The sequence below is a fragment of the Octodon degus genome, unplaced genomic scaffold (genome assembly GCF_000260255.1).
Source record: "Octodon degus isolate 3935 unplaced genomic scaffold, OctDeg1.0 scaffold00029, whole genome shotgun sequence".
Classification (NCBI taxonomy): domain Eukaryota; kingdom Metazoa; phylum Chordata; class Mammalia; order Rodentia; family Octodontidae; genus Octodon; species Octodon degus.
Window position 1 is genome coordinate 18,312,032 of NW_004524605.1, and position 25,865 is coordinate 18,337,896.

General features: G+C 36.2%; 1 protein-coding gene across 1 annotated transcript in view; it reads left to right on the top strand.

Annotated features, from left to right (window-relative positions):
* Positions 1–25,865, top strand: part of Gabrg2 (gamma-aminobutyric acid type A receptor gamma2 subunit) — a 97,932-nt gene that overhangs the window by 37,802 nt on the left and 34,265 nt on the right. Inside the window, exons 5-6 of the mRNA XM_004629470.1 lie at positions 656–738; positions 3,007–3,144. Of these exons, the coding sequence (XP_004629527.1) occupies positions 656–738; positions 3,007–3,144 (221 nt within the window). The remainder of the gene's footprint in view (positions 1–655; positions 739–3,006; positions 3,145–25,865) is intronic.

Consider the following 25,865-nt stretch of genomic DNA (forward strand, 5'->3'; position numbering starts at 1 on the left):
TTTTAAACTTACAGAAGCATAAAACTAATCATGAACACATTTTAAACTTACAGAAGCATAAAACTAATCATGAACAACTCTTTACTATTAGAATACCTTGATTTAAGTAGCAGATAAGTTCTGAGAATGGACAGCACTTACTTGTTTGCAAACAATGAATGAGTTCAAATTCTGATTTTTGTTATATATATATAACATATATATATCCCTGAGTAATCTCTTGTGCAATTAATTTTTGAAAAACAAAACTTAAGTAATACAGATTTTGAATAAATGAGAGTGAAGTGAGTGAAATGTTATTGTTTGGTCTTTAGTAATGAATATTCTCTAAGTTGTCTCCCCACCCCACCCCCCAACAAGAAAAACAACAGAGTCTCCTTATATTCCAAGCTGGCCTTGAACTCGTTACACAGTCCAGGCATTTCAAGCTCACTAAAGTCCTGCCTCGGCTTCCCAAGTTCTGGGGACATGCTTCACCAACACTGGCTGTAGTTTTTTCAGTCTTATTTTTTACTTAACGTGATGGGTATTTTTTTCAGCGAGCATCATTTTGTGCTTTCCACCTGAATGTGAAATTCCACATTAGAATTTCTGGAAACTATGTTCAAAAATTACACTGTATTTTTCTACGTACTTTTAATACCTTTCTACTTAGGCTGACAATCGATGCCGAGTGCCAGTTACAGTTGCACAACTTCCCAATGGATGAACACTCCTGCCCCCTGGAGTTCTCCAGTTGTAAGTAAAATCCCTTTTCTGTTTGTATCATCTCTCCCCTGAGGTCCTTGACTGTAATTTCAAGTAACTGGGAGAACTTCAGACAACCGCAAGACTGCACTAGTCTATGCTGTTGGCTTTGAAGATGTTGGCTGTCTCTTGTTTTCATAACTCTAACTTGCCCCAGTTAGGACAATGGATGTATTTTGACAGGAATTATAAATATTCTTTAAACTTTTATTCAACTGGTAATAATGCTTGGAGCCCTTCTGGGATGGGTTGTATTCATAGAGCAGGGCTCAGAAGAAGGAGCATGTGGTGTTGGTTATGCATCCTCTACCCCTTCCTTCAGAGGGAAAAATGTTGCCAATGAACATCTCTCACATAAAAATAGATTTATTGTCATCATATGCATGCAATGTTTGATATATTGATGCAGTTAGATGCAACAAAAGCATAACTTCTTATTAATAAGTATTGTCATCAGTAATGCAATATAGAGAGGCTCCCTAATTTTAAACATCTTCAGAGATGTCAGAATCTACGCAAGCAAGCCTTGTTCAACCAAAATGCTTGCTTTACTGTTTGTTCAGCATCTCTTAGACTGTCCAAATCCACCTTACTTATATTGTGCTAGTTGTGTATATTAGACAAAATTAAAAAATTGATCCTTTAAGTATATATTTACAAATACAATTTTTCTGCCAGATATTTTAAAAAATGCTCTTAAGAACAACTAAGCTAATCCTGTAATTAAACATAAAAATGAATGACAAGAGAATCAATCATGTACTCATCATTACATAGATCCAAGTGATAATCAGGAGAAAATTATGTGTACATCAGATATAACAGTTCTCATTATAAATCTTTTTCTTTGCTTCATCCAAGAACAGAACATATTTAATTATAAATTTAATGCTTCCATGAACTTTAAAGACATAAACCTGTTTTATCTTTAATTTTCTAAATGGGACTGCCTCTCTCCTGAGTAACTGAAATCTCAAGAACTGGTTGTTTCTGTGCCTTCAGTTTTGCACGTGACTTACTCTGAGCCCAAGTACAATGTAATATTAATCATTGCTATAGAAACATCAGTCACCAGGTCATTCCATGCAGAAATTTCCTAATGATTTCTATTTTCTCCCAGTTTTATATTCATTCCACTACATACATCCCCAATAATTCTCAAATTGTCATTTTTATTGTGATTTCCCTGAACATAATAGACAATTAAATCAAAACTGAAAAAGAAAGAAGTAAACTAATGAAATTTTACCATGAGTCATGAATCATACTTTATAATCAAGGTTATCAATAGATGATTAGTTCGTCCTTTTATTTATATTTGAGAAAGTTTATTCCACATTTAGCTTAACAATGTTTTCCAGTCAGGAAATATGTTCTGCACATTAAGTAACATTAACATGCTCAAATAGAAGCAAGTTAGAAAAAAAGTAAGAAAATTTCCCAGGATATTGGTTTGGAAAGTTGTCTTCATAATTATTTCATTATAAACCCTTTCTAATGAAGAATTTCTCTTATCTAAGTACCAAAATAATTAATTTATTCCCCTTGGCATCCCTATTTATTGTTTTGGGTATATATGTATATTAAATTAGCCTAAAAATAAAGGGATAATAATGTAAAAGTTGCAATTTTCCCCAAGCATTTTTCACTCTGGAAAACTTGAATTTATTATTTTCTTTAGTTTTTACTTAAGCAAGACTCTCAAAATCTTCCCGTTGACTAAACTTCACTACAAAATGATATATTACATTCTTACTTGTTAGCTTATACTAGTTACTTATAAATTACCTCAGATGATTTCAAAATATGAATACAGCATATAGGAAATTATGTATAGCATTACTTCAATGCAATGTAACCTAATTTTCCAGGGAAATTTTGACATTCTAACTTTTGAATCTTACCCTATTTTAAGACATGATGATATATTAGTCATCTTGGCTACTACAATAATTTAGTCTTGGATGTATTAAATATGAATGCATTCTACCAATTTAAACAAATTTAATTAACAAATTATCTGCTAATTTTAAGCAAAAATCAATGGCAATTATTCTTAAAAAGAAAACATTTATTAGGTTTTTTCAAATTTATTTTTTCTTTTAGGTAATAATTTTCTAGTATGTTGAAATAGCATTTATCATTTATCCTCTGATTTATGACACTTTCATTACTTACCTCAGTTTCTTGTGTGTAGAAGGTTGTTACAGGTATTGATTCATTATTGTTCATAATGTAAGCTTTCCCACCTCACTGTAGATGGCTATCCACGTGAAGAAATTGTCTACCAGTGGAAGCATAGTTCTGTTGAAGTGGGTGACACAAGATCGTGGAGGCTGTACCAATTCTCATTTGTTGGACTGAGAAATACCACTGAAGTAGTCAAGACTACTTCCGGTAAGATGCACTTAACATAATTTATGTAACATATCCAGCTTCAAACTTTGGTATGTGTGAGTTGGAAGACTTTTGTTTGTCTACAAATGATATTCAGAAACTCAATGAAGTCTTTTAATTCCTAGAGATAATTATAGTCAGTGTTTTAGTAGAATAGATAAATATGAATGCATTCTACCAATTTTAAACAAATTTGATTATTAAATTATCTGCTAATTTTAAGCTAAAAATGGCAATTATTCTTAAAAAGAAAACATTCATTAAGTTCAAATGTATTAGTTGTTTTAGGGAATATTTTTCTAATATGTTGAAGTAGCCTTTATCAAAACAATGTATGTTCTACTAGTGCAGAAAAAAATGACTGCTGTCAATATAGACCTAGTCTCCTTTCAATAATTCATTATTTTAAATGGCCCCTATTAACTGACAAGAGACTGTGATTTGGGTATTGGACAGGTTCGGTTCAAATCTTTATTTCATCAGCTAGAATTCAGCTATAGATACTGGAAAAACTTATTGAACCTCTGAAGGGATCTGCTTTTGCAAATACTCAAAATTGGTAAAAGGAACTGAGCACAAGTATTCTGTTCATATATTTTAAAAAATTAAATGCTTAAAGTGATCCTTTCCCAATGATGAGAGCTCAGTCAGTGGCAGACCTAACTCTAAATTGGTTACAATAATCATTTGTATGAGTCATAATGTACTCAAGACTTCAGATTTTTTCAAATAAAGGTAAAAGTCAATATTTTATTTCAAAATATATGCTTTCTTATTCCTTTAATAGTAGTATTTAATTTAGTCAAAATCCCATATAAGAAAATTAGGCATAATTCCCGACCAGTTCTATCTCATGTATGTCTAATTTGAACTCTGCAATGTTGAGCATATATTCTATGTAGATTACTCGAGCTAATTTTTCTAAAGTATGTTTTAATAGGTTTCAATTCAAAATGCAGACATTATGTTCTCAGTTCATTATCTATTAAAATTTGTCTTCTGAAATAGATGTTCATGAATCAGGCAGATTTCTGTTGATTTATTCAAATATATACAATTTTTCTAGAATTTATATGATATATGAATAATGTTGGAATAGGGTCTGGTATATAAGATAACAATTTAAGACTCTGCCCTCAAAAGCATTAGTCTCTGTATTATGGAGTTATTTAGCTCTATTGTTTGTACCATTCACAGTTCTCCCAAAGCCATTCTTATTTAGCCTTGATAATCAAATACTACAAGAATTTTTCCATTGATTCATGGGGGAAAAAAACCAAGGTTGACTTACAACTGAGGTCTTCTAACTGTGAAAGAAGAACATGTACAAAAATAATCTCCAGATTTTTCTACTTACAGAATGAGGAATCAGGCAATGCATTTTTGTTGTATAGTCACATGCCTACAATCATCCCTGTCTTCTAAAACAACATAAACTTGTGACTAGTAGATTTATCTGTGTAGTCATTTTGAGACTAGAATTACATTGAGAAAAGTGGCAGTAAGTGTAGGATGGAATTTTACATGAAACGACCTAATCTTATTCCTGGTTCAGTGTTCACATGGAGAATGACCAAGAGTCTTTGATGACTATTAAGATATACTCAAGGAGAAAATAATCCACTTACTTTAAATATATGACAAAGCATTACCAAGGTCCCATAAGGCTATTAATATTTGTAAGGAAATAATAGCAAAACTGAAAAAAACATACTATATGTGATATATCAATTAATAGACTCATCAACTCCATTGCGAATTTTCTCATGGTTGTTAGGCTTTACATTTGTTCTTGGTCTTTGCATTTTGTAGGCAGCATTGTTTAAGTTTCTTCCATGAAGAGAAATGGCTAAATTGAAAACCAGCATCAGTAACAGAGCGGCAACCTTGAATTTTGGGACAACTAACTTTGTATTGATTTGAAGTTCTAATCCAGTATTTCATTGATTTGTGATGAAATTCATATCTTTGAATCAAAACCATTTAAGGAATTAATGTCTACAATACATTTTATTAATTAACTTCCTTGGGTAATTATCAGATGTTCAAATTGAAATCTTTTGGTAATTTAGCCATTACTATAAGTGGCTTTCTTATAGATTTTTAGCAAACATATCTCCGTTAAGTCACCTCCATTGTGACTAGACAGGAATATTGCTTAAGATGAGGCAGCTACTGTTTGACTTCTGTTCATTTCAATTTATTGTATCTTATGAATGAATATTCTGCTAGTTCCTTAATGCCTCAGGAAAATATGGTGCATAAGAACTGACCAAAAGTGCCCTGACACCGAAGAAAGACTTGTGCAGATTTAGAATTGCAGAGTGTAATTTCTGAAGACTGACTGACAGAACTTTGGTCAAGCCCAGCAGCAAGGCCAAAGAAACTGGGTCAAAGAAATGAGCTTATTTAATGCCCAGCACAGAAAGTGACTTGCACGCAGGCCAGAATGTGTGTGGTTTATCTCAAGCAAGGATCTAGGGTGCCAGGAACATACGTAGAACAGGTGGCACCAGATCTGGTAGTAAAACTCTGCTACTACCCTACTAGTATTGTTTATTTACAGAGTGTGGGATATTATACAGGCAAGAGACCAGCATTACTAGGGCTAACTCTGTCAGTCACAGATTGAGGCTGTGGCCAGGTCAAACTGGCTTCCTGAACTTAGTAATTTGTTTCTTGAAGTAGATTTGCTATTTTTAGTAAAATTAGCATTTTTTTCCCTAAAGTTATACTACGTGGAAAACCAGAACCAACTGATACAAATAGAAATTGATGTAAAATGTAATTTGTAAATAAACAAATATGTTTAAATTGTAAGTGCATATAATTGCATTAGCCACACAATGAAGGTATTGAAAAAGCAAAAGAAAACAAAGACATGTGTCAGGGATAGAGTAGGTAGCACAACTATTACCAAAATACAACATTTTCCTTAATGTACACAAGTCAGAGAGAACACTGCACAGGAAAATATTTGCTTGGCACATAACTAAAGGCTAATTGATAGCCCTTTCACCCACCCCCTGAATCATCTTCTCTTGTACCAGTTTCATTGTATCACTCTTTGGAAAATGTTACCTTGGTGGTAAATCAATAAGACTGAAAGGTTTCCTTAATTCAAAGTCAATGCATCAGAACACATTCTGTATTTATAATTTCTCCTGGAAGTTATCATCCTTTCCTGACTGTTCTATATCTGGCAAAAGCACCGCCATGGCCCCAGTAAGCCAGGCATGAGCACCGGAGTCATGCCTCTGCCTCCCACATCAAGTGACTCACGAAGGCATTTATGTCTCTGTAACAACTTGTGTAACTGTCCTCTTTTCCACTGCCACTGCCACTGTGCTAGTTCATGATTTCATCTGTTCTTGGGTAGACCATGTCAGTAGCTGATTAACTGAAGGGCCCACTCTTAGTCTCTCCCTTCAGTGGCCTTTGCTTACTGCATTAATGACAAAAGCTCACACCACACACTTTATGTATCATAAAGCAGTTTGTCTAAGTGACCAACTATAATTTTCGAAGCCACTGTATACCTGCAGTCATCAACACTGAGGGAAATGCAGCGAATGGGAAAACTGACACTGTATTCCCTTTGAGGGCATTGAATTGCAGGAATCCAGGCAAAATTAGGGACATGGCATAATATGTTCCTTAAAAAAACTACCATTGGAGTAAAAACATGTTAGAAGATTTGTATGACTACTATTCAAAATGAACTTGACAATTAATGTCTTAATTTATAACATATTAAAACCAACTGGGCCAAGATAGCATTAATTTTTATTAAATTATTTTTTCCTATGTCTATTGAAATTAGAATTTTTTTTGCTATATCTAAAATACATTTACATTCTTGTGATCACACGTACCTCAGCAATCCCTCCTAGTCAGCTTCTGCCACAAAGTACATGTAAACATTTAAGATCCAGATCACTACAGAATATCTCTGAGGAATTCATAGTATTTTGCATTTAAAACATAAACATCAATAGAAATATTCATTTTCACATCAGTAGAAATATTCATTTTCACATCTCTGTCTTCAGTTCATCTATTCCAAAATTACCTGATCCTTGAAAATACCATTTTCAAATGATAACAAAAAGCAGAATTATTTTAAAAATACACATTTTTCCCATATTCAGTGTTTATATAGTTGTTTCACTCATAAACACTTTATTGTTGGCTCCATAAGATGATGTTTTTATTTTTGAATACGGGGCATAACAAGTAAGTGATGTTGACAACAAGGCTTGAAGATGAACTCAAATTAGACAACCAAGTGTATTATAAAGGTAAATCCAACTACAGTTTCTCATCTGCCTACATGATATGACTAAGAGGACCATACTCTTTGATGTTCATCATTTATGTCTACTGTCCACTGGTAAATGTTGAAGAGCTACAGAATAAAAAGCATAATGTTGAATCCATCAGCTGTGTAATAGCTCCTTGTTACAGGAATAATGCCATCCTGGACACTAGCTGTAATTGCCCAATAATCACTTTTCCTCACTTAGCAATTCCTTGTTACCGTATCAGTGATAAAATGTGAAACATTGATACAACAATAAAAATGTTGGGATAAATCTCAAAGATCAATGCCAATTATAATTCTACTTGCAGAGAAATTGCTTCAAAGAGGTGAAGTCAGAAGACGTGCATTAGTTGCAAATGTCTAACTCTACCCTAGAGCAAAAGTCATTAGTTAGAGACAGAGAAATTTTATTTATTTCAATGAACATCAAACAATTGGGAAACTTCACAGGATAGTATTAAACATCTTTGCATCTTCAGCACCCCATTGCCCCATGAAAGTCATTTTGTAAAGTTGAGTCTATCAGCTATCTCAACAGTTAGGGACATACACTCCAGTTTCCTATTTTTAGCATTTATTTTAATTACGATTTCCTTACATTGGAAGGCAATAAGCATGCACAACCTTATCAAAACTAGGGGAATTTAAAGATAATGATTTCCCAAATGACAGTACATAGATAAGTAATGAAGACTATTTTCCTAAGAGGCAAAGATAATTCCTTCCACAGAACAGCACTGCAAGACAATGTGAAAGCCGTGACTCAACAAAGGTTTGCCTGAAAATAGATACTTAAGTTGCAAGGCTGTGACAGAAGGCACCCACTGTAGGCCTGATTTCCTTTCTACCTTCTATACCTGGACTTATGATTCATAAATATCTTGTATAAACAAGTTAACTTGACTGCAATCTCAGTCAGTTTATCATTACTATGCACTTTCATAGAAATACATTTCAAATAAAAATAATCTTACAAAGTTCTAGATATTGGCATCTGTGCCCAAAGTCTTTGTATTTCTTTTTCAATTCACATCCAAGCTGTTCAATGCTTTGTTGCCATTTTCCTGCATATTGCTGATTAGCAGCCTTGTGTTGCCAATTAACACTTTGTCCTTTTGTAGTTTTCTGAAGATCTAGCATTATTGTTCTACAACAAAGTCCTATTCTTCATTTTCTATAATAAAATCAGACAGCTGGGTCTATGACAAAAAAACTATCATTCTTATTTGAGGTTTGCTGTTTTGGTCATACTACCATGTGTTTCAATGACCACAACCAAGTAATTTTATCCTTTGGCCCACAATTTCTCCACCTTAAACAATCAGAATAGACTGATTTTGAAGATTCTGTACTCTATCAACTTGCTACACTGTATGTCCTTATATTTAGCAGTTCTCTTATAAAACAAAATTCAGATGGAATTTAGGAGTTCTACATCTCCAAGAACTTCTAGTAGAAATGTATCCTGAAGGCATGAAGCCCTTTTCCCAGGTCACTCAGACTCAACTAAAAAGTTATTCATAGCTCCTTTCTGACACTGACACCAATCAAGCAATGACTCAAGTACTAGGCTGTTTCTGCATTTCTGAAAGACATGGCCTGAGACTTATTTTGTCTTGCTCTCTTATTAGGTCATGCTAAAACTTTAACAGAGGTATATTGTTTGCAGTACATCAAACTCGTAATTGCTACTGTAAGGGAGGAGGCACGGGGCATTGTCCTAGAAATGGGTGATGAGTTAATTAACATCTGATAATATGAATCTGGCATGGGGATGCGAGGGCCACTTAGGGTGGGAGGAGTGACAGTAGCTGATAATTAAATTTGCTGTGAAGGAGTAATCGGGAGGAGGGAAAGGTTAGGGCTATTACTGACAAGGAGTTGTATTGGAAAGCGAGAAGCCCCTTTGTCTTCAAAGAGAAAAGACACTTTCAGCAAGAATTTATAAAGGGTATTTATTTATTTATTTATTTATTTATTTTAAATAGCTTCATCTTGTATATCTGCATGAATTTTTAAGATCCTGTGAATCTGGGGCCGGCCAAATAGCTCAGTGGATTAAAGCACCTACAAGAAAGCACAGGGGCCAGGGGTTCGATCCTGGGACCAGCCCTGCCAACCCCACACCTGGAGTGTGCTGAGTTGGCATTTGAGACTGGGTGTGGTGATGCATACCTGTAATCCCAGCACTTGGGAGGCTGTAAACAGGAGAATCACTATGAGTCTGATCTAGTACTGAGACTGTGAACACCTTGCAGACCCTTCCCTATATATACAGAAAAAAAAATTAAAAAACAAAAAGTGATCCTGTGAATCTATACTCCATTAAAAAGAACTGGGATACTACCTCTACAAAACTAATAAGGGTAGTGGTAACTATCTAAATAACATGTGTTACTGTCCAAAACCTCTTTATATTCATAATATAATCCCTTTATATTTATTGACTCATTTACTTTTTATAGCTATTCTGTCACATGATGTTCATTATACACATGAGGTTATTATGTAAATGCAATCTTGAAAATCATCCTGAAAGGCTGAGGATGGTTTTCAAAATTGTGAAAGTCATGACTAAAAAGGTAATTTCCTTACTCACATCCTGTTGCCTATCATGTGATGGTTCACACTAGAGTTTTTCCTGTATTTCTTTATGTGAGAGGATATGCTTTGTAATTTGGTTCTCAGTAATTGTTACACCATTTCTGTATCGCCTACCCATTTATCTCATGTATTTATCTTAAGCTTTTTGTGTATAAGTATGATAAAATCAACCAGTAGTGATTGATTTAAGTGAGAATATATGTATCTAATGCTACTCAAAATTTCAGTGCTTTAAAATAGGAGCAGTTTGTGTTACTGTCCATCCTGTGCTTCATTCTGCAGCATGTCATTCTCATAGAGGAATGGTAAAGGTTAAAATGGTTCTGAAAGCTTCTCCTTTGATAGATATAGTCATTTTGGTTTGTATCATATCATGAAGCCAAGTACAGTGGAAACCTGATATTCATGAGATGAGATTCATATTCTGTTTGCATAAAAGACCAGTGCACAGGGCTCTAAAGGGATGGGCTCAGGTGAAAGAGACAACAAATATTTAGAACTAAATGCTTAAGCACACGTTGTATTAGTATAGTCCCTAGTGCTGCGAATGCCCCCTTACCTGATCATATTGGCAGCAGCGGGAAGTTAGGCAGACCCCATCATCTGTTCTCATGGAATCTGCTTTGTAGGCAGTAGTGCTTCCTGTATACAGGGCTAGCTAACTCTGATATATAAACTGTAACTTTGACAAAGGTCTCTTAGAATGGGGACAAGAAAATCCTAATTGTACATGTGAGCAATGAAGTTCTCAGCTACTGGCCTGTCAGATTTGGTTACTTTTGGTCTTCAAAGCTCAAGGTCACATGTCAAGATAAGTTATCCTTGAAAAGAGAAAAAAAATAACTTGCTCTGAGAGAAAACACCGCTGAGACAGTATAATAGCTCTCACTTTGAGAGTGATATGCTAGTAAATAGACTGTTATGGATCAAATCTACCCCACTTTGCCAATGACCTACAGCTATGACTTCTTCTTTATGCACAACTGGTTTCAGCAGGAGCAGATGAGGAGACAATGTTAGCATGATCATTTTTGGAGGATGATGGGAACTTTCTTGTAACTGTGGCAAGATTCCCTTGCTTCACTGTTGGGATAATTTTATTCATTTCAACAAAAACAGCACTGTAAAGATCATATGGCACTACATTCAATTTGATAGGTATTAGTCAGTGGTAGCTCGGAGAAACAATAAACTCCAATCATCTTGTTGGTAAGAGAAAATCATTGGAAATACTTTAAAGGAATGGCCACAGGATGATGAAAAGGTCCGACTATCCAGATGATTGTTATGTGTAACAAAAAATTCCTAATATCTTTAATAGTCTTGTATAAAAATAATACAAAGGTAAACAAAATCATTTCCAGCAAATTAAATGCTTTCCTTAATTGAATTTTAGTAATGAAATGTGCCTTTAGTTTTTTATGAAACATACTTAAATGAGTTTTAGCTCTTCCATTTTACACTTGAAGAACATAAAGTATATTGCTATCAGTAATAAACTAAAACTTCAGCATGTAGCTAGATATCAGAAAACTAGAACTAATCAACAGATGTTTGAATCTCAAAAGAGCTGCCTCCTGTGTGAAAATGTCTACAAAATTTCAAGTGTATTTCATGTTTCAATAAGAAAGGTGATACATAATTTATAAACTTTTTTATTCATTTTAGTGATGAAAAGATAAAATAGCAATAAAGCTGTTTCAAAACAGGTTAGAAGGACAGTTACAATGATTAATACATTGCATATTGTTGTCTTCATAGTAGTTATTCAGAGAAGATGCAGAAATGTCTTGTCTAAACAATATTAGTACAAACTTTTATTCTCAGTGAACTAAGAGAAAGCTGTCTATCTATCCTAACTCTCTTGTGTATAAGTATATATACATATTTTTTTCAACTATTATGGAAATCAGTGTGAAGACTTCTCAAAAAATAGGACCAAAAATCCCATTCAATCCCGCTAATGCCCTGCTGGGAATTCTACCAAAAGAACTGAAAACATCATATCATAGTGATATATGTGTGACTATTTTCATAATTTATAAAAATTTTAATAAAATACTTAAAATATATTGATATGCAATCTGTCATATATAACAATATGTAAGTAGAAAATCCATATAGCAGTGAGATCCTGAATATCCTGTAGATCATTCCCTAAAATATAAAAAATAAATAAATAGATAATTAATTAATTACCCACATATCAACCTAACTTCCCTATCCCAAGAACTCAGGCACTTTTCTTTGAAAGCCACTTTGTATTTGTAGGGCAGCCTTTAAGTTATTATTGTCTTTCTGAAATCTTGTTGGTAAGAGAAAAATAATTGGAAATAATTTAAAAGAATGGCCACAGTATGATGAAAAGGTCAGACTATCCAGATGGTTGTTATGTGTAACAACAACAACAACAACAGAAAATCCCTAATATCTTTAATAGTCTTGTTTAAAAATAATACAAAGGTAAAAAGAAGAATTACCAACAAATTAAATCCTTCCAACAGTGGAAGTGAAGTGGGCCACTGAATCAATCATTAGTTTCTACAAAATTTTAAAACAAATTTTAACTTTACAAATGTTTTATAGGAACATGACTATTCAATGCACACTATGTCTCACTGCTAGATTGGGACTCGTAGGGTTCTGTTGAGCCCGTCCCGCCCCCGTGGAGTGCTGAGATAGTGAATGAGACTGGGCGTGGTGGTAAGTGCCTGTAATCCCAGCACTTGGGAGGCTGAAAACAGGAGGATCACTGAGTCTGATCTGTGTAGTGAGACCCTGTTAGACCCTCTCCTAAATACATAAAAAAATAACAAAATAACAAAAAGAAAATTGGCTTCTAAATCTCATTCCAATAGAACTCTCTCAAGTGTCCTTGATAAGTTCTAGAACATAAAAGCATACTCTGGCAGGTCTTCTCTCTTACATTAGGTAGATCTCAAGGTGAAGCAAAATGAAAAAAACCTAAAAACTAAGAGGAAAAAAAATGAATGCATTAAGATGACTTTTACTGGAAGATTTCAACTTTAAGTACTTTGTGAAGAATAATTCACAAATGCCTTAGGAGTTTTGATAGCTTTTGTACTTATGAGTTGGAATACTAGAGAAAAATGAAAGAAAAGCCCAGTTCCCAGCCCCACGCTGCCTCAAATTTGTTATATTCCCTTGTGCAAATCCATTTGTCCTTTGAGCTTCAGTTCATTACCATTAAGAGTCATATGCTGTCTTTGTCAGAGATACTTTTATATAGAAAGAAGCAAAGGAGACAACGGAAGTGCAAACACTTTGTAACATACCAGGAATGCAGAACATAACAAAATTATTATTGGCATTTACAAAAAGTAATATTCTGCTACATGCCCTGAAGGTCTGTTGTTCTTAAATCATGCTTTGGAGTTAAGGCGTAGTCACACACGCATGCTGTACACATGCACACAAATTTTTATGCCAATAAGGAATATCAGACATGAGATAATGAATCACTTGTGAAAACCCAAAAGGAACTAGGCTGAGAGTATGACTCAGGCTACTGTTTCTCACTGCTGGGATCCATCCTGTGATCAGATTCCGTCACTGGAACTTGAGGAAAATGACAAGCAGTAGCATACAAGGATGTGATCACAGCGATGCACAAGGGGAAATTCAGATTTTCTTCTGCTACTTGGGGACAAATATTGCTATTAAAAGCTCAAGTCTAAATGTGGGTGAGAACAAATGAAGGCAGCTACATGCAAAGAAAGGCAGGAAGGTGGGAAGTGGATGGCCTAGAGGACCTCATAATGTGTTTTTGCCTAAACCCAATTTAAAGAACTCTCAGCCTTAGACAGTCTTAGAGTCCCTGTGAGTCTAGTGAAGAACTGCGCTAGGTTAAATGCAGTCTTTTAACTCTTCCAGGAATTGGAAACTAAAGTTTCAGATGGAGAATGCAGCATGGAAAGTAACTGAAATGAGACCTCGCAGAGAGATTTAGAAACAGATTTACAGTGAATTGTCCTTTAATTTCAAAGTAATCAATGCATTTTTCTTTCCTCTAAGTGGAATGCAAGGAAGATTACAAAACTGTGTCAGTACCCCCCTCCATTGTTTGAGACTGAAACAGTGCTTATTTCTTCATGAAAATTGATAACTTAGTTGAACATTGCCCTTAGGATAATTGCTGTTTATTTTCAGAACTCTTAGTTACTCAGTGTTTGCAGGAACCAATATCATTTTGTTTGTTGATAACATGCAGCATGCATCAAACTGCCCAATTTGTTTGAAGACTTTCATTTAATACACACTAAAAACCTCAAAGTAGACATGATTATTATTATCCTTCTTTCAGAGATAAGAAAAGTATAACTTAAGGAAATTAAGTAAGTAGTTCAACCCTCCCAGTCAGAAAAAAACAAATACCACAAGAAATGTAGATTCAACTTGCCACATATTCTAACTTTTCAAGCATTCTATTCTCTAGTAATTCCTTCTGAGAGTGACTGCTGAATGGGTTTGCAAAGAGTTAAAGTATGAGGAGGAAAAGGGAATTTATTTCTACAGTTGCAAATTTTACAATGGAAGCAGTGCAAATCCAGAACTGCACAACCCAAACGCTCTTACCTAACTGCCAGTGAAGTTTGCAAAAGGTGATATCGAGAACATGATATAGGACCTCCAAACAATCCAATAATATAAGAGAAATATAAAATCCCAACTTGCTAAATATCCGAAATGCAGAGTTTGCTTTCTCTAAGTGAAGAATAGATAATAGGAACAAGGGGAGATTCTCAGTAGTACGGTAGGCAGCTGAGTTAAATAGAAATAGTATAGGCAGTCAGAAAGTGCTAGACCCTCAAAGGCGGTAACAGGGAAGACAAGATGACTTCCAGCTATAAGAGATGCTCCTGCTGTGGGCCAGACCTCAAGATCAAAGATCAAACAAATGCTCACCTCCCTAAAGATAAGCATCTGGGATTGGTCATCACCATGAGGAAACCAGGAAGAGTCACTAATCCAACTGCTACCAGGTATCCAATAAGCTCCTGTTTTATATTCATGCCCACTTGCTATGTGATTCACTTTCCCATTTGTTACTAGATTTAATCAGTTTTACCTGAGCAATGGTGCTTATAATCTCATTGATTAACCATAGTTTCATCCCATATCACGCCCACCTAAGCGAGTTCCCATAGTCTTCACTTAGACCCTCATGGTTTTGCTCTATAAAAATCCATGGAAATGGAAGATTCCAAGGGTAACCTGCTGGAGTCTCCCTTCTGTCCTGCGCTCAGAGAGAAAATTTCTTTCCTCCAGTAGATAGTCTGCTCTTAACCTTCATTTGTTTCTAAAATTCATTCCTTGGTTTTAAGAACATGAACTCATCCCAGGTATCTTTTAGGTTGGGAGTTTCATGCCCCTGTATCAGTAGGAAGCCTTTATTGAGAGAAAGATAATTTTTTAGACATAAGAGGGCCTTGAGTGGTTAGCCTTGGGGATCCTTATTTTTAATGGAGTTTTATAGAGCAAATCCAGGAGATGAGGCAGGTGTAAAGCAGGACAAAACTACAAACTAATAAGATTACAAGTAGAATCCCTTAAATGACATTGATCCAATGGGAAACCACAAGGTGGATTTGAAGTAGGACAAAACTGTAGCCAACTAATACGATTTTGAATACAGTCACTTAGAAATGTTGGTTAAATTAAATCAAAAGAGGAAGCAAGTCACACAGCAAGTGTACACTGAAGGACAAGGACTTTTCCTGAAAGGGAGAGGCCAGAGAGAATTTGGATCCCCTGCCCAAGATGAGATATACCAAACCTAATATACCAATTACTGCTGCTCACCCTTTGGGGTAGTATGTGGGTGAAGTCATTGGTCTTTGAAGCATCTTCAGTGACTATGCCTCCTGCCACAGTTTTCTTCTTCATGGACATTTCCAAACACCCGGTCCTGACTGACTGCTTATGGTATTTCCAAATAATTTTTGTTTCTAATAAGGGCAACCAACCAGTTTCTCAGACTGGCATCCTCCTCAGGTGTTCATTGAGGAAGACAAACCTTTTAAGGGTCACGTGACAGACATTTGCCTATATCAGCTTCCTTATTTCTTTAAGTAGTATTGACAGAAGAATTTCATTCACTTAAGGAATAGTCAGAGACTCAATATATGTGGGGATTTGTGAGAATTAGTTGATAAAACCAGTCAAAATTTCAGACAGAAAAGAGGCTTCCTAATTCTTACCTAATTCAAGATATTCTACATCCTAAAACAATGCACCTCACTGTATGCAAAAATGAAAATTTTTCTCTATACTATTTAAATAATAATTGATTATTAATAACAACTTTAATTCTCTTGATTATTCCATGACATGGAATTCAATTCTGTCCTTCTTTATTTTATTTTGTACTTAGGACTGGTCTACAGGATCTACAGGGTCTCACTGCATAGGTCAGACTCAGTGACCCGCCCATTTACAGCTTCCCAAATGCTGGGATTACAGGCATGGACCACCATGCCCAGTCTCAATCACCCTCTCAGCACACCCCATGGGCTGGGCAGGCATGGAGGCACAGGGATCAAACTCCTGGCCTCTGTGTCTGCCTAAGAAGGTGCTTGAATCCACTGAGCTAACTGGCTGGCCCTCTGTCATTCTATAGATGGAGAAATTTGAGGTTCAGAAAAACAACTAGAAGATAACTAGTTCAACATCCTCTGCTAGTGGAGGGAAGAACTAAGATTCAGACTCATGTTTTTCCTTCCTTCCTTCTTTCCTTCCTTCCTTCCTTCCTTCCTTCCTTCCTTCCTTCCTTCCTTCCGTCCGTCCTACCTTCCCTTCTTCCTTCCTTTTTCTTCGTTTTTTTGTCTTTTTGGCAAAGGGTTTCACTACACAGTTCAAGCTGGCCTTGAGCTCACTTTGTAGCCCAGGATGGCTTCTGACTCCCAATAATCCTCCTGCCTCAACCTCCCCAGTGCTAAGATTACAGGCATGTGCCAGCCTGCCTAGTTCAGGCTATTTGTGGAAACATGTGACGTTCCTGTGCTAGCAACAGAAAGCTTTGGTTAGTTACCTTTTTGGATCTGTTTGACTCAGTCCATGGTTAGTTATTGAGAGACTCCTGTGTTCAAACATTAATTTGGTTTCAGTGACATGAAAGATGGAATCAAGGTGAGTTATATACATGCACTAACTTCCTACAAGAAGTATAAACATCATATACCACACACATACTAGTATATTAAAATAAAATTATACAGAGGGGCCGGGGAGATGGCTCAGTGGAATAAGCGCTTCCCTGGCAAGCACAAGGGTCAGAGTTCAATCCCTGGTTCTGCCAAAAACAAAACAAAACAAAACAAACAAACAAACAAACAAAAACTAGGTAATGAAATGTCAATTTGGGGCCAGGGAGATGGCTCAGTGGAATAAGTGCTTCCCTGGCAAGCGCAAGGGCCTGAGTTCAATCCCTGGTTCCAAAAAAATAAATAAATAAAATAAAAATAAAAAATAAAATAAAATTATACAACATGAAGAGGACATCAGGTGTAAGAATAATAGTAGTCAAAGCCAGCCAGATAGCTCAGAGACTAAAGCACCTGCTTAGGCAGAGCTCAGGGGCCAGGGTTTGATCTCCCTCATGCAGTGCAGGGGCTGAGATGGTGCTTGAGCCTGGACATGATGGTGTGCACCTGTAATCCCAATGCTTGGGAGGCTGAAAACAGGAGGATCACTATGAGTCTGATCTGTGTAGAGAGACCCTGTAGATCCTGTACTAAAAAATACATAAAAAGAAAACAAGAGTAATAGGAGTCAGTAGTTAGGAAACTGCTTAAATGTCCACAAGGCTTCCAGCCTGACTGTCTTCTGTTACATAATTGCATTTTATAGCAGTCCTGTTTTTAATACAACATATAATTTGGAGATTAATATCATTCCCGGGGTTAGGATTCATTCTGACATAAGTGAACTATTGCAACTAGAAGATAGAAGCAAGACCATACAATGAACTTAGGGCAATAGGTTCGGAATACATTGTTCCTTTCTCTAACCTCCCCAAAACTTACTTGTGTTCAAACTCTAATGTTGTACTCAAACTTAAAAAATAATTAAAGTAAAAATCTTTCAGGAAAATGAACTCTTAAGTTTGCATTCATTATTTAATGCATTTTTAATAAGTTAGATAATGTGCTAATAAGTGTTAATAAGAAGAGTACAGATATTCCAACATAAAGAACCTAAATGAGCTCATGAAATAGTAGCTTCATCACCTCTTGGTACATATTGAATATACAGATTACCAGACCCTGCCCTCATCATGGAGGACCAGAATATCTGGAGATGTGGCCTTTGAAACAATATTTTGTTCAGGCCCCCAAGATGATTCCTAGGCACAATAAGATTAAAAGAAATGCTGCCTCTGTTATTAAGGATAGGCTGATCTTTTTATTTGCTCTTGCTTAGTGATCAGTCTGACCTCAAGTTTCTTCTAATATCTTCTGTATTCCTATTCAAAAGGCATCATCTGAAGCCCTTTCAGTTGTATTTGATGTGGTTTTTAGCCTCCCAGAACATTCAGCTCCAGCTCCCTTATTGCCAGTAGTTGCCACCTGGGCTTTCTAAACAGCAGACTTGGATCGGTTCCTGGAAAAATAGAATGCATGAACTGATTTCAGAAAATTAAACCAGACACAGAAAGGAATGCAAAAGAAATTCCTGGTTTTTTTATTAGAAATTGTATGGAATAAAAATATTATACAGTTGTAGTAGGTGCTCACCATACAAAATCTGAGGAAATCAGTAAGAGTTTTGTGAGTATGTGGGGATCTCTATCATCTACTACTACCAAACCCTCACAAGCTGCAAGGAGGAGCACCTACACAGAACTAGTTTTCCTTTTTCATTTCTTTTCAGTATGATGCAATTTCATATGGAGCTTTCAGCCAATTTTTTAATAAGTATCTTTCATACACTTTTTGTTTAAAATTTAGTCCATCTTATGAAACTTTATCATTTTTCATGTAGTCACTTTCTGTGTGTGTGTTGGGTAGAATTAGGGATTGAACCTGAGAACTTCACCCTGAAGTATATCCCCAGCTCTTTACATTTTCATTTTATTTTATTTTAAGACAAGGTCTCCTTCAGTCACTATGCTGCCCAGAGCAGGCTTCAACTTGTCATCTTCCTGCTACAGCCTCCCAGAGTCCTAGTAGTACAAGCAATTGAAAACATTGATCTTTGGTGTCTTTGTCATAACAATTTTCCATAAGCATTCTAGACATATTTTTTACATTATTATTATTATTATTATTATTATTATTATTATTATTATTATTTTGATACTGGGCCTTGCACTTGCCAGGCAGGCACTTAAGCCTCTGAGCTAGCTCCACCGCCCACATAATACATGTGTAAGTGTCCATCTTGTCAGTGGAGATTGGGAAGGTGAGGCTCCAAAAAGCTCAGCAGTTCTTCTAAGATGTTCTGCTAATAGTAGCATGGCCAGAATTTAAATAAATCTTCCTTAATTGACTTTTAGGCAGTGTTCTTTCATGATAGGAATCATAGTATTTAGTAAAACTTCCTTGTACTTTTTTATTTTGTCTCTATTTAGGACAGGGTCTACAGGGCCTACAGGATCCTACTATGTAGATCAGACTTGTAGTGATTCTCCCGCTTTCAGCCTCCCAAGTGCTGGGTTACAAGCTGCACCATCACACCTGGTCTCAGTCACCCTCTCAGCGTGCACTGTGGGCAGGGCCAGCACAGCACACCAAGGATCGAACACCAGCCGCTGTACTCTGCCTAAGCAGGTACTTTAGTCTGCTGAGCTATCAGGCTGGCCCTAACTTTTAAAACACTTTATGAGTTTATTTTTCCCTTTTGAAGTCCCACACTATAATTATGTGCTTTAAATCACATTCCTTTGGTTAGCTTTATAGGACCTACTCATGAAACTGAGAATAAACAGTGACATTTGATTACAGCATGTGTTAAGTTCTGTAAACTAGAAAGCATTTCAATTGCGTTTTATTCCAGGTATTCAAGGACACTTAAAATCTGTTGGGATTCTTCTGGAAATTTCTATCCACTATTTATTGCTTCAAAGACACTAGGGCAGGAAGATGCTTGCAATGTCTCCTGTAAACAAACAGATAGGGTTGGCTGGGAGAAGGCATCAGACATGGAAAAATTGGGGTTTAATCAAGGTCATTCAAGTGTGAGTAATTACAATAGAATTGGGAGAGAGTCACAGAGTGGTTGTAAAGATCAACCAGAGAATTTAAGGAGGCAGGAGGATGAGGACATTGAAGGCCTAAAGGAAAGTTTAAAAAGTTCTGGAATCAGTGGACTAAAAGAGTATAAAGTGAAAAGATTTTGAGGCCACATTGCCAGAGGGAGATTTTAGAAGCAAGTAAGACATATATATAGTATGGCAAAATTTATAAAATTGTTGTTATGAATGTAAAGAAATTAAGAGCTGTGATTTTTATTCAAGTAGGTGAATGAAGCAGTGCTTATGCCAACATGATCACATCATGCTAGAGGATTCAAGGAATTTAGAGGATGGAGTTTTGAATGCCATACAGAGAACTTTTGACATGCTAGAAAATAATGGGAAATAGGTACTGGAATTTGTGATAGGGAAGTAAAATCTTGAAGAAATGCAGAGATCAATGACCTTGATAGATTTAGATTGAACACAGCAGATTCAAGACCAAGAGTCTAAAGCAGGTATTAAGAATGTGTCTGAGGATAGTTAGCTCTGGTTCCATTCTCACTGTAGAATGACATTTCCTGATTCTCCCATATGATGGTAGGAAGCCTTAGAAGTACTTCTTATCATTCTCAAGATTCATGTCACATTCTTTGGCATAACATATATGAAACTAATCTTTGCCAATCCCATCTTTCTCGGCTTTTCCCGTTGCCCATTCTAATATCCAACATTATAGCAACAACTACTTGTACTGTCACAAATACAGCAGGCTCCACCACCTGTAAGCAGTGCTTTCCTTCATTCTCGCCTGTCCACTCCTACTCCTACTTCGAAATTCAGTTAGAATCCAACAACACCTGAGAAATTTTGCATCTCCTCCCCATATATTTCCCTTCTGTGCAGATATACCAAGGCTTAAAGTTGTATCCCCATTTGAAGTATCTCATTGGACATGAATGACACCTGGCACAAGCTGAGACCTTATGGCTTATTCTTGTATCTACAGTTCTTACTGATGGGAGTGTTGATCAATTAACACTATAGTTATAAACCATTAGATTTCAAGTAGCATTCGATGTGTTTGAATTATTAAATGTAAAATTCATAATACAATTCCAGAAGCAGTTTCTAGGAACCAAGACCTCAGCACATTTGAGAACATTAGAGTTTACCAGTAGTGTTCTTAAAGGATGAAGAAAAAAGAAAGAAAAGAAGAAAGGAAAAAGGAAAGACAAAAGAAAAAAGTACAGACACAAATAACAGATTAAGACAGCAGCATTCCCTAAAGCTTGTGATTTTTTACAGCATTTTTTAGGTTTTTTAATTTTTTTTATGTGTGTGTGTGTGTGTGTGTGTGTGTGTGTGTGTGCAGCGTCTCACTATGCAGCTCAAACTTGTGGTTATTCTCCTGTTTTCAGCCTCCTCGCTGCTGGGATTACAGGTACACGCCATCATGCCCAGAGTTTTTACAGCATTTTTAAGAAAAGCTATCAGGCTGCAAAAATAGCCAACATTTTGGCCCTAGCCTTTCAAGGTCAGTGAGGATTCAGGACATAAGAGAAGCTGTACTATCACATCATGTAACTCAGAGATGTCCCCAATTTTCTCATCAAGGAGATTATGGGGCCACAGAGGAAAGTGATCAGTGATGTAGAATATGCCTAAGGGGAGTCACATAGAGAGAAAACAGTTTCTCAGGCTTTCACAGAGAGCAAATTGGTCAAGCAATGGCTGTGACTCATCCACATGGCTAACACTGACAAAGAATCTACAAACGGTGGTACAGGGTTTCAGGATAAATCATGAGGGGATTTGACTGATCTTATCAGATACAAAAGTTACATTTCTTGTTATATAGGTCTTGCTTTATCTTGGTCTTAACCATGTAGCAGAAAAGTATAAAAACAAGGTATAAAAAGTAAAGCCATATTAATATGGTGAGCTGTAAAAGAATCAAGTCAACAATGTCTGACATTGTCAGTCCTACGGATAACACACTACTATTATGGACTAGTGGACTACATTGGAATATTTTGCTGAATTCACACACCTACAATATTTATTTATTTATTCATTTATTTATTTATTTTCAAAATTTTATTGATAAACAGATAGCTATGAGACAGTTTCAAATCAAATCGGAAGTACAGTTTCAACAAATAATACACTGCATATATTCTTCTTAGAGGTTAATTGCTGCACAAGATGCAGACTAGAGATCCTATTTACAAACACCATTAGAACAAATCATTCTATTCATTAAGAGAATACAACTATATATCTATCCCAACCACTTTGAATACACAGATACAAAATGGACATTCATCGGTATACCCCATTTGTTCTAAGTTCCGTTATTGAATATTATAGGTGTGTAAACTCAGCGAAATATTCTAAAAGAGTCCAGTAGCCCATAACAGCATTGGGTCTTCTGTTTAACTGGCAATGTCAGAAATTATTGACCTGAGTCCCCCACAGTTCAACATAACAACATGGCTTTACTTCCTATATTTCGTCTTCATACTTTTCTACTGGATGGTTTAGACCAAGGTAAAGCAGGACCTATGCAACAAGAGTTGTAGCTTTTTGGTCTGAGAAGGTCAGTGAAATGCCCTCAGGATATATCCTGAGATCCTGTACCTCAGATTGTAGAACCTTTGTCAGTGCAGCCATGTGGATGAGTCACGGCCATTGCTTGGCCAATGTGCTCTCTGTGAAAGCCTGAGAGAGTGTCTTCTCCCCATGTGACTCTCCTTAGGCACACTCTACGTCATCGATCACTTTCCTCTTTGGCCCCATAATCTCCTTGATCAGAAAATTTGGGACACTACCGAGGTACATGACATTACAGTACAGGTTCTCATATGTCCTGAGTCTTAATTGACCTTAGAAGGTTAGGGCCAAAATGTTGGCTTTCCTTGTAGCCCTCCTTTTTCTCTAATTTTGGTCTGCAAACTTCATCATTTGATAATAGCAATAAGCTTGTCTTCTGGATGGTTAACCTACAATATTTAAATGGCAATGGAATACCCATCTCTGACAAAACTAAACAAAAATGGAGATATAAGTGAAGGACCATTTTGTATCTGTATATACAAAATAGTTAGGATAGATATACAGACACTTTGTCTTAATTCAGTGAGAAGAAAGATTTGTACTAATAGTGTTTGGGCAGGATATTATGTCTGCATCTTATTTTGTGAATAACCACTACAAAGACAACAATATGCAATGTATTAATTATTGAAACTGTCCTAATCGATTTTGAAACTGTCTCATTGTTATTTGTTTCTCAATAAAATTAATAAAAAGAAAGAAAAGAAAAATTATCAAGGGCTGGGAATTTAGTTCAGTGGTAGAATGCTTGCCTACCAAGTTGGAAGCCGTGGCTTTGTACTTGGGAACCAGAAACAAAAAAATAAACCTCAACTAAAAAGCAAATACAAAGAAGGCAAAAGAAAAAAAAATTTGTCATAATTTTATACACTGACATAACATGTTTTGAATATGCATGCATGTTTTTGTGTGAAAGTTATGTCTTCACTAATGCCCACATGATAAATATTTAGCATAGATGTTTTCCACCATGTTAAAAATATTATAAGGAAAATATTAAGAACATTTTATTCCTACAAGGTTATTTTCCTTTGTTCTTCATTTAACCACTCATTTGGTACGCCTTAGGGTTCACTACACTTCAAATGTTGTGAGATTGTAGAATCAGGGGCATTCTTGTCCTACCAATACTAAAAGCTTACATTTCTAGATAGGAGCAATAGAGCAATTGGACCTTCAGGGGGAAATTGAAAACTGCATCTTCTTACTCTGTGAGTTTCACGTCTCCGAAAAATATCTCTGTCCTCCTCTGCCGTGACGCCCAAATTCCTACTATTAAGCATCTTTTGTCTTTAGAAATCTATCAAATTCAAAGGAAAAACAGTTCTTACTCATCGTGTCCATCGTGTTTGTTTTCTTACATCAGCGAGAAGGGGGAAATACCACGCAGAAGGGAGCTCAGTGTAGAGAGAAAGAAATGGCCATTCCTTGAAGGTTGCTGGCACAGCAAGAGTCAGAGTCGGGTAGAGATCCAGAAGGATCGCGACCTCCACGTTGCTTTCACCGAGTTGACACAGGGAAGGCACAGAGTGTTGCTTGAAGTAAAAGGGTCTGACAGAGATGTGTGAAATCGGGTAGAACATAGAAAAGAAATCTGGTTTCGTGGGACAGAAGGTTTGAAGAAAAAAATGACCAGAAAAATGGGAACCAGAATATATCTATTAGTTTTTATTGTGGCTTTATGTCCTTTGTATTTAACCAGGAAAAAAAAAGGAGAAACCCTCTCATCTAACACTACAGTCCAAACCCACAAAGCCCTTTTCTGTGTGGAGATCGGGGCACAGAGCTCTTCGCCTCACCGAGCCTCTTTCCCAATTAGAGATCTAGTGTTCTTTTTCTTGGCTGAGATACAGTGATAGGAGGTATCGATTTCATCTCTGTCTCATCTGAGTAATTCAACCTACATTCAGCAAGTGGTGCATTTTTCACTCCTAGAGATGGAGGGACACTGTCAGTCTCTCCCTGGAGGACAGTTGACTCAATGTGGTGAGACTGCTGGCGGCATTTTCTGTGTTTCTATGTTCATTGTACATAATCGCATGCTGTAGCCCTTCAGCCGCAGTGCCAGAAGCGGTGCTGGCTTACTTCTCTTGAGATCTGGAAGGGAAATAGGAGCATTTGCACAATGTTGTTTGCTCCAAGCTGAGCTTTAGCAGGTGCACAACCAATTTACCTGACCCGGGCTCCCCTCACAGCTAGGCTCTCCTTCTGTCACAGGTCATGCGATATCCTAGGGTGTGGGAGACTGGCAGGTCACACTGTGGTGAGCAAAGTGCTTCTGGATTTTTATGCTGAAGTGATACAATTGAAAAAGTTGATATTAACCTGACAAATTTCTTATGGTGTTAGTTATGTGGACCAATATTAGCTACAAAGATTTAACGGGATATCTGAGAAAATTTCAAACTCAGAATCAAGCAACTGGAATTCTACATTCTCAATTGTAAATATCTATGATCTTGGATGTACAATTTTGGCTCTGAGTTTAAACTATGGCGGAATTATATGACTTTTTGCTAGTATCCTAGGAACAGAGATGCTAAGTTTTGTGGGCTCTCTTATTCAGATGGTGGACCTTTAATGTATTTTACACTAACAGTGGCTCAAGGGAATAATTTTTTGAACTAAAAGGGAATTTTACTGATCAGTGATTGATATAAGAAAGTAAGAGGGTTTGTAAGGAATATTAATAGCACAAGAATTTTCTTTGCCTTTTTATAAAAAGATGAACTGCATATGCTTGGTGATGGAGCTGATGTTGGGCAAACAAGAAAACCAAAGTGTCTTCCCCCTTTTCAAAGTTAAGATTTAAAACAATACCAAGAGGATCTTCCCTATCATAGCAACTGTTAGATTGTAGCATTTAATCTAAAACAGATATTTTCCTATCTATAATGTTTTTCATCTAGTAAGCAGTCTTTCACAACTTATTCCAATTACTAGGTCCTGGCAATGGAATTCTATGTTCTCATGAAAGCT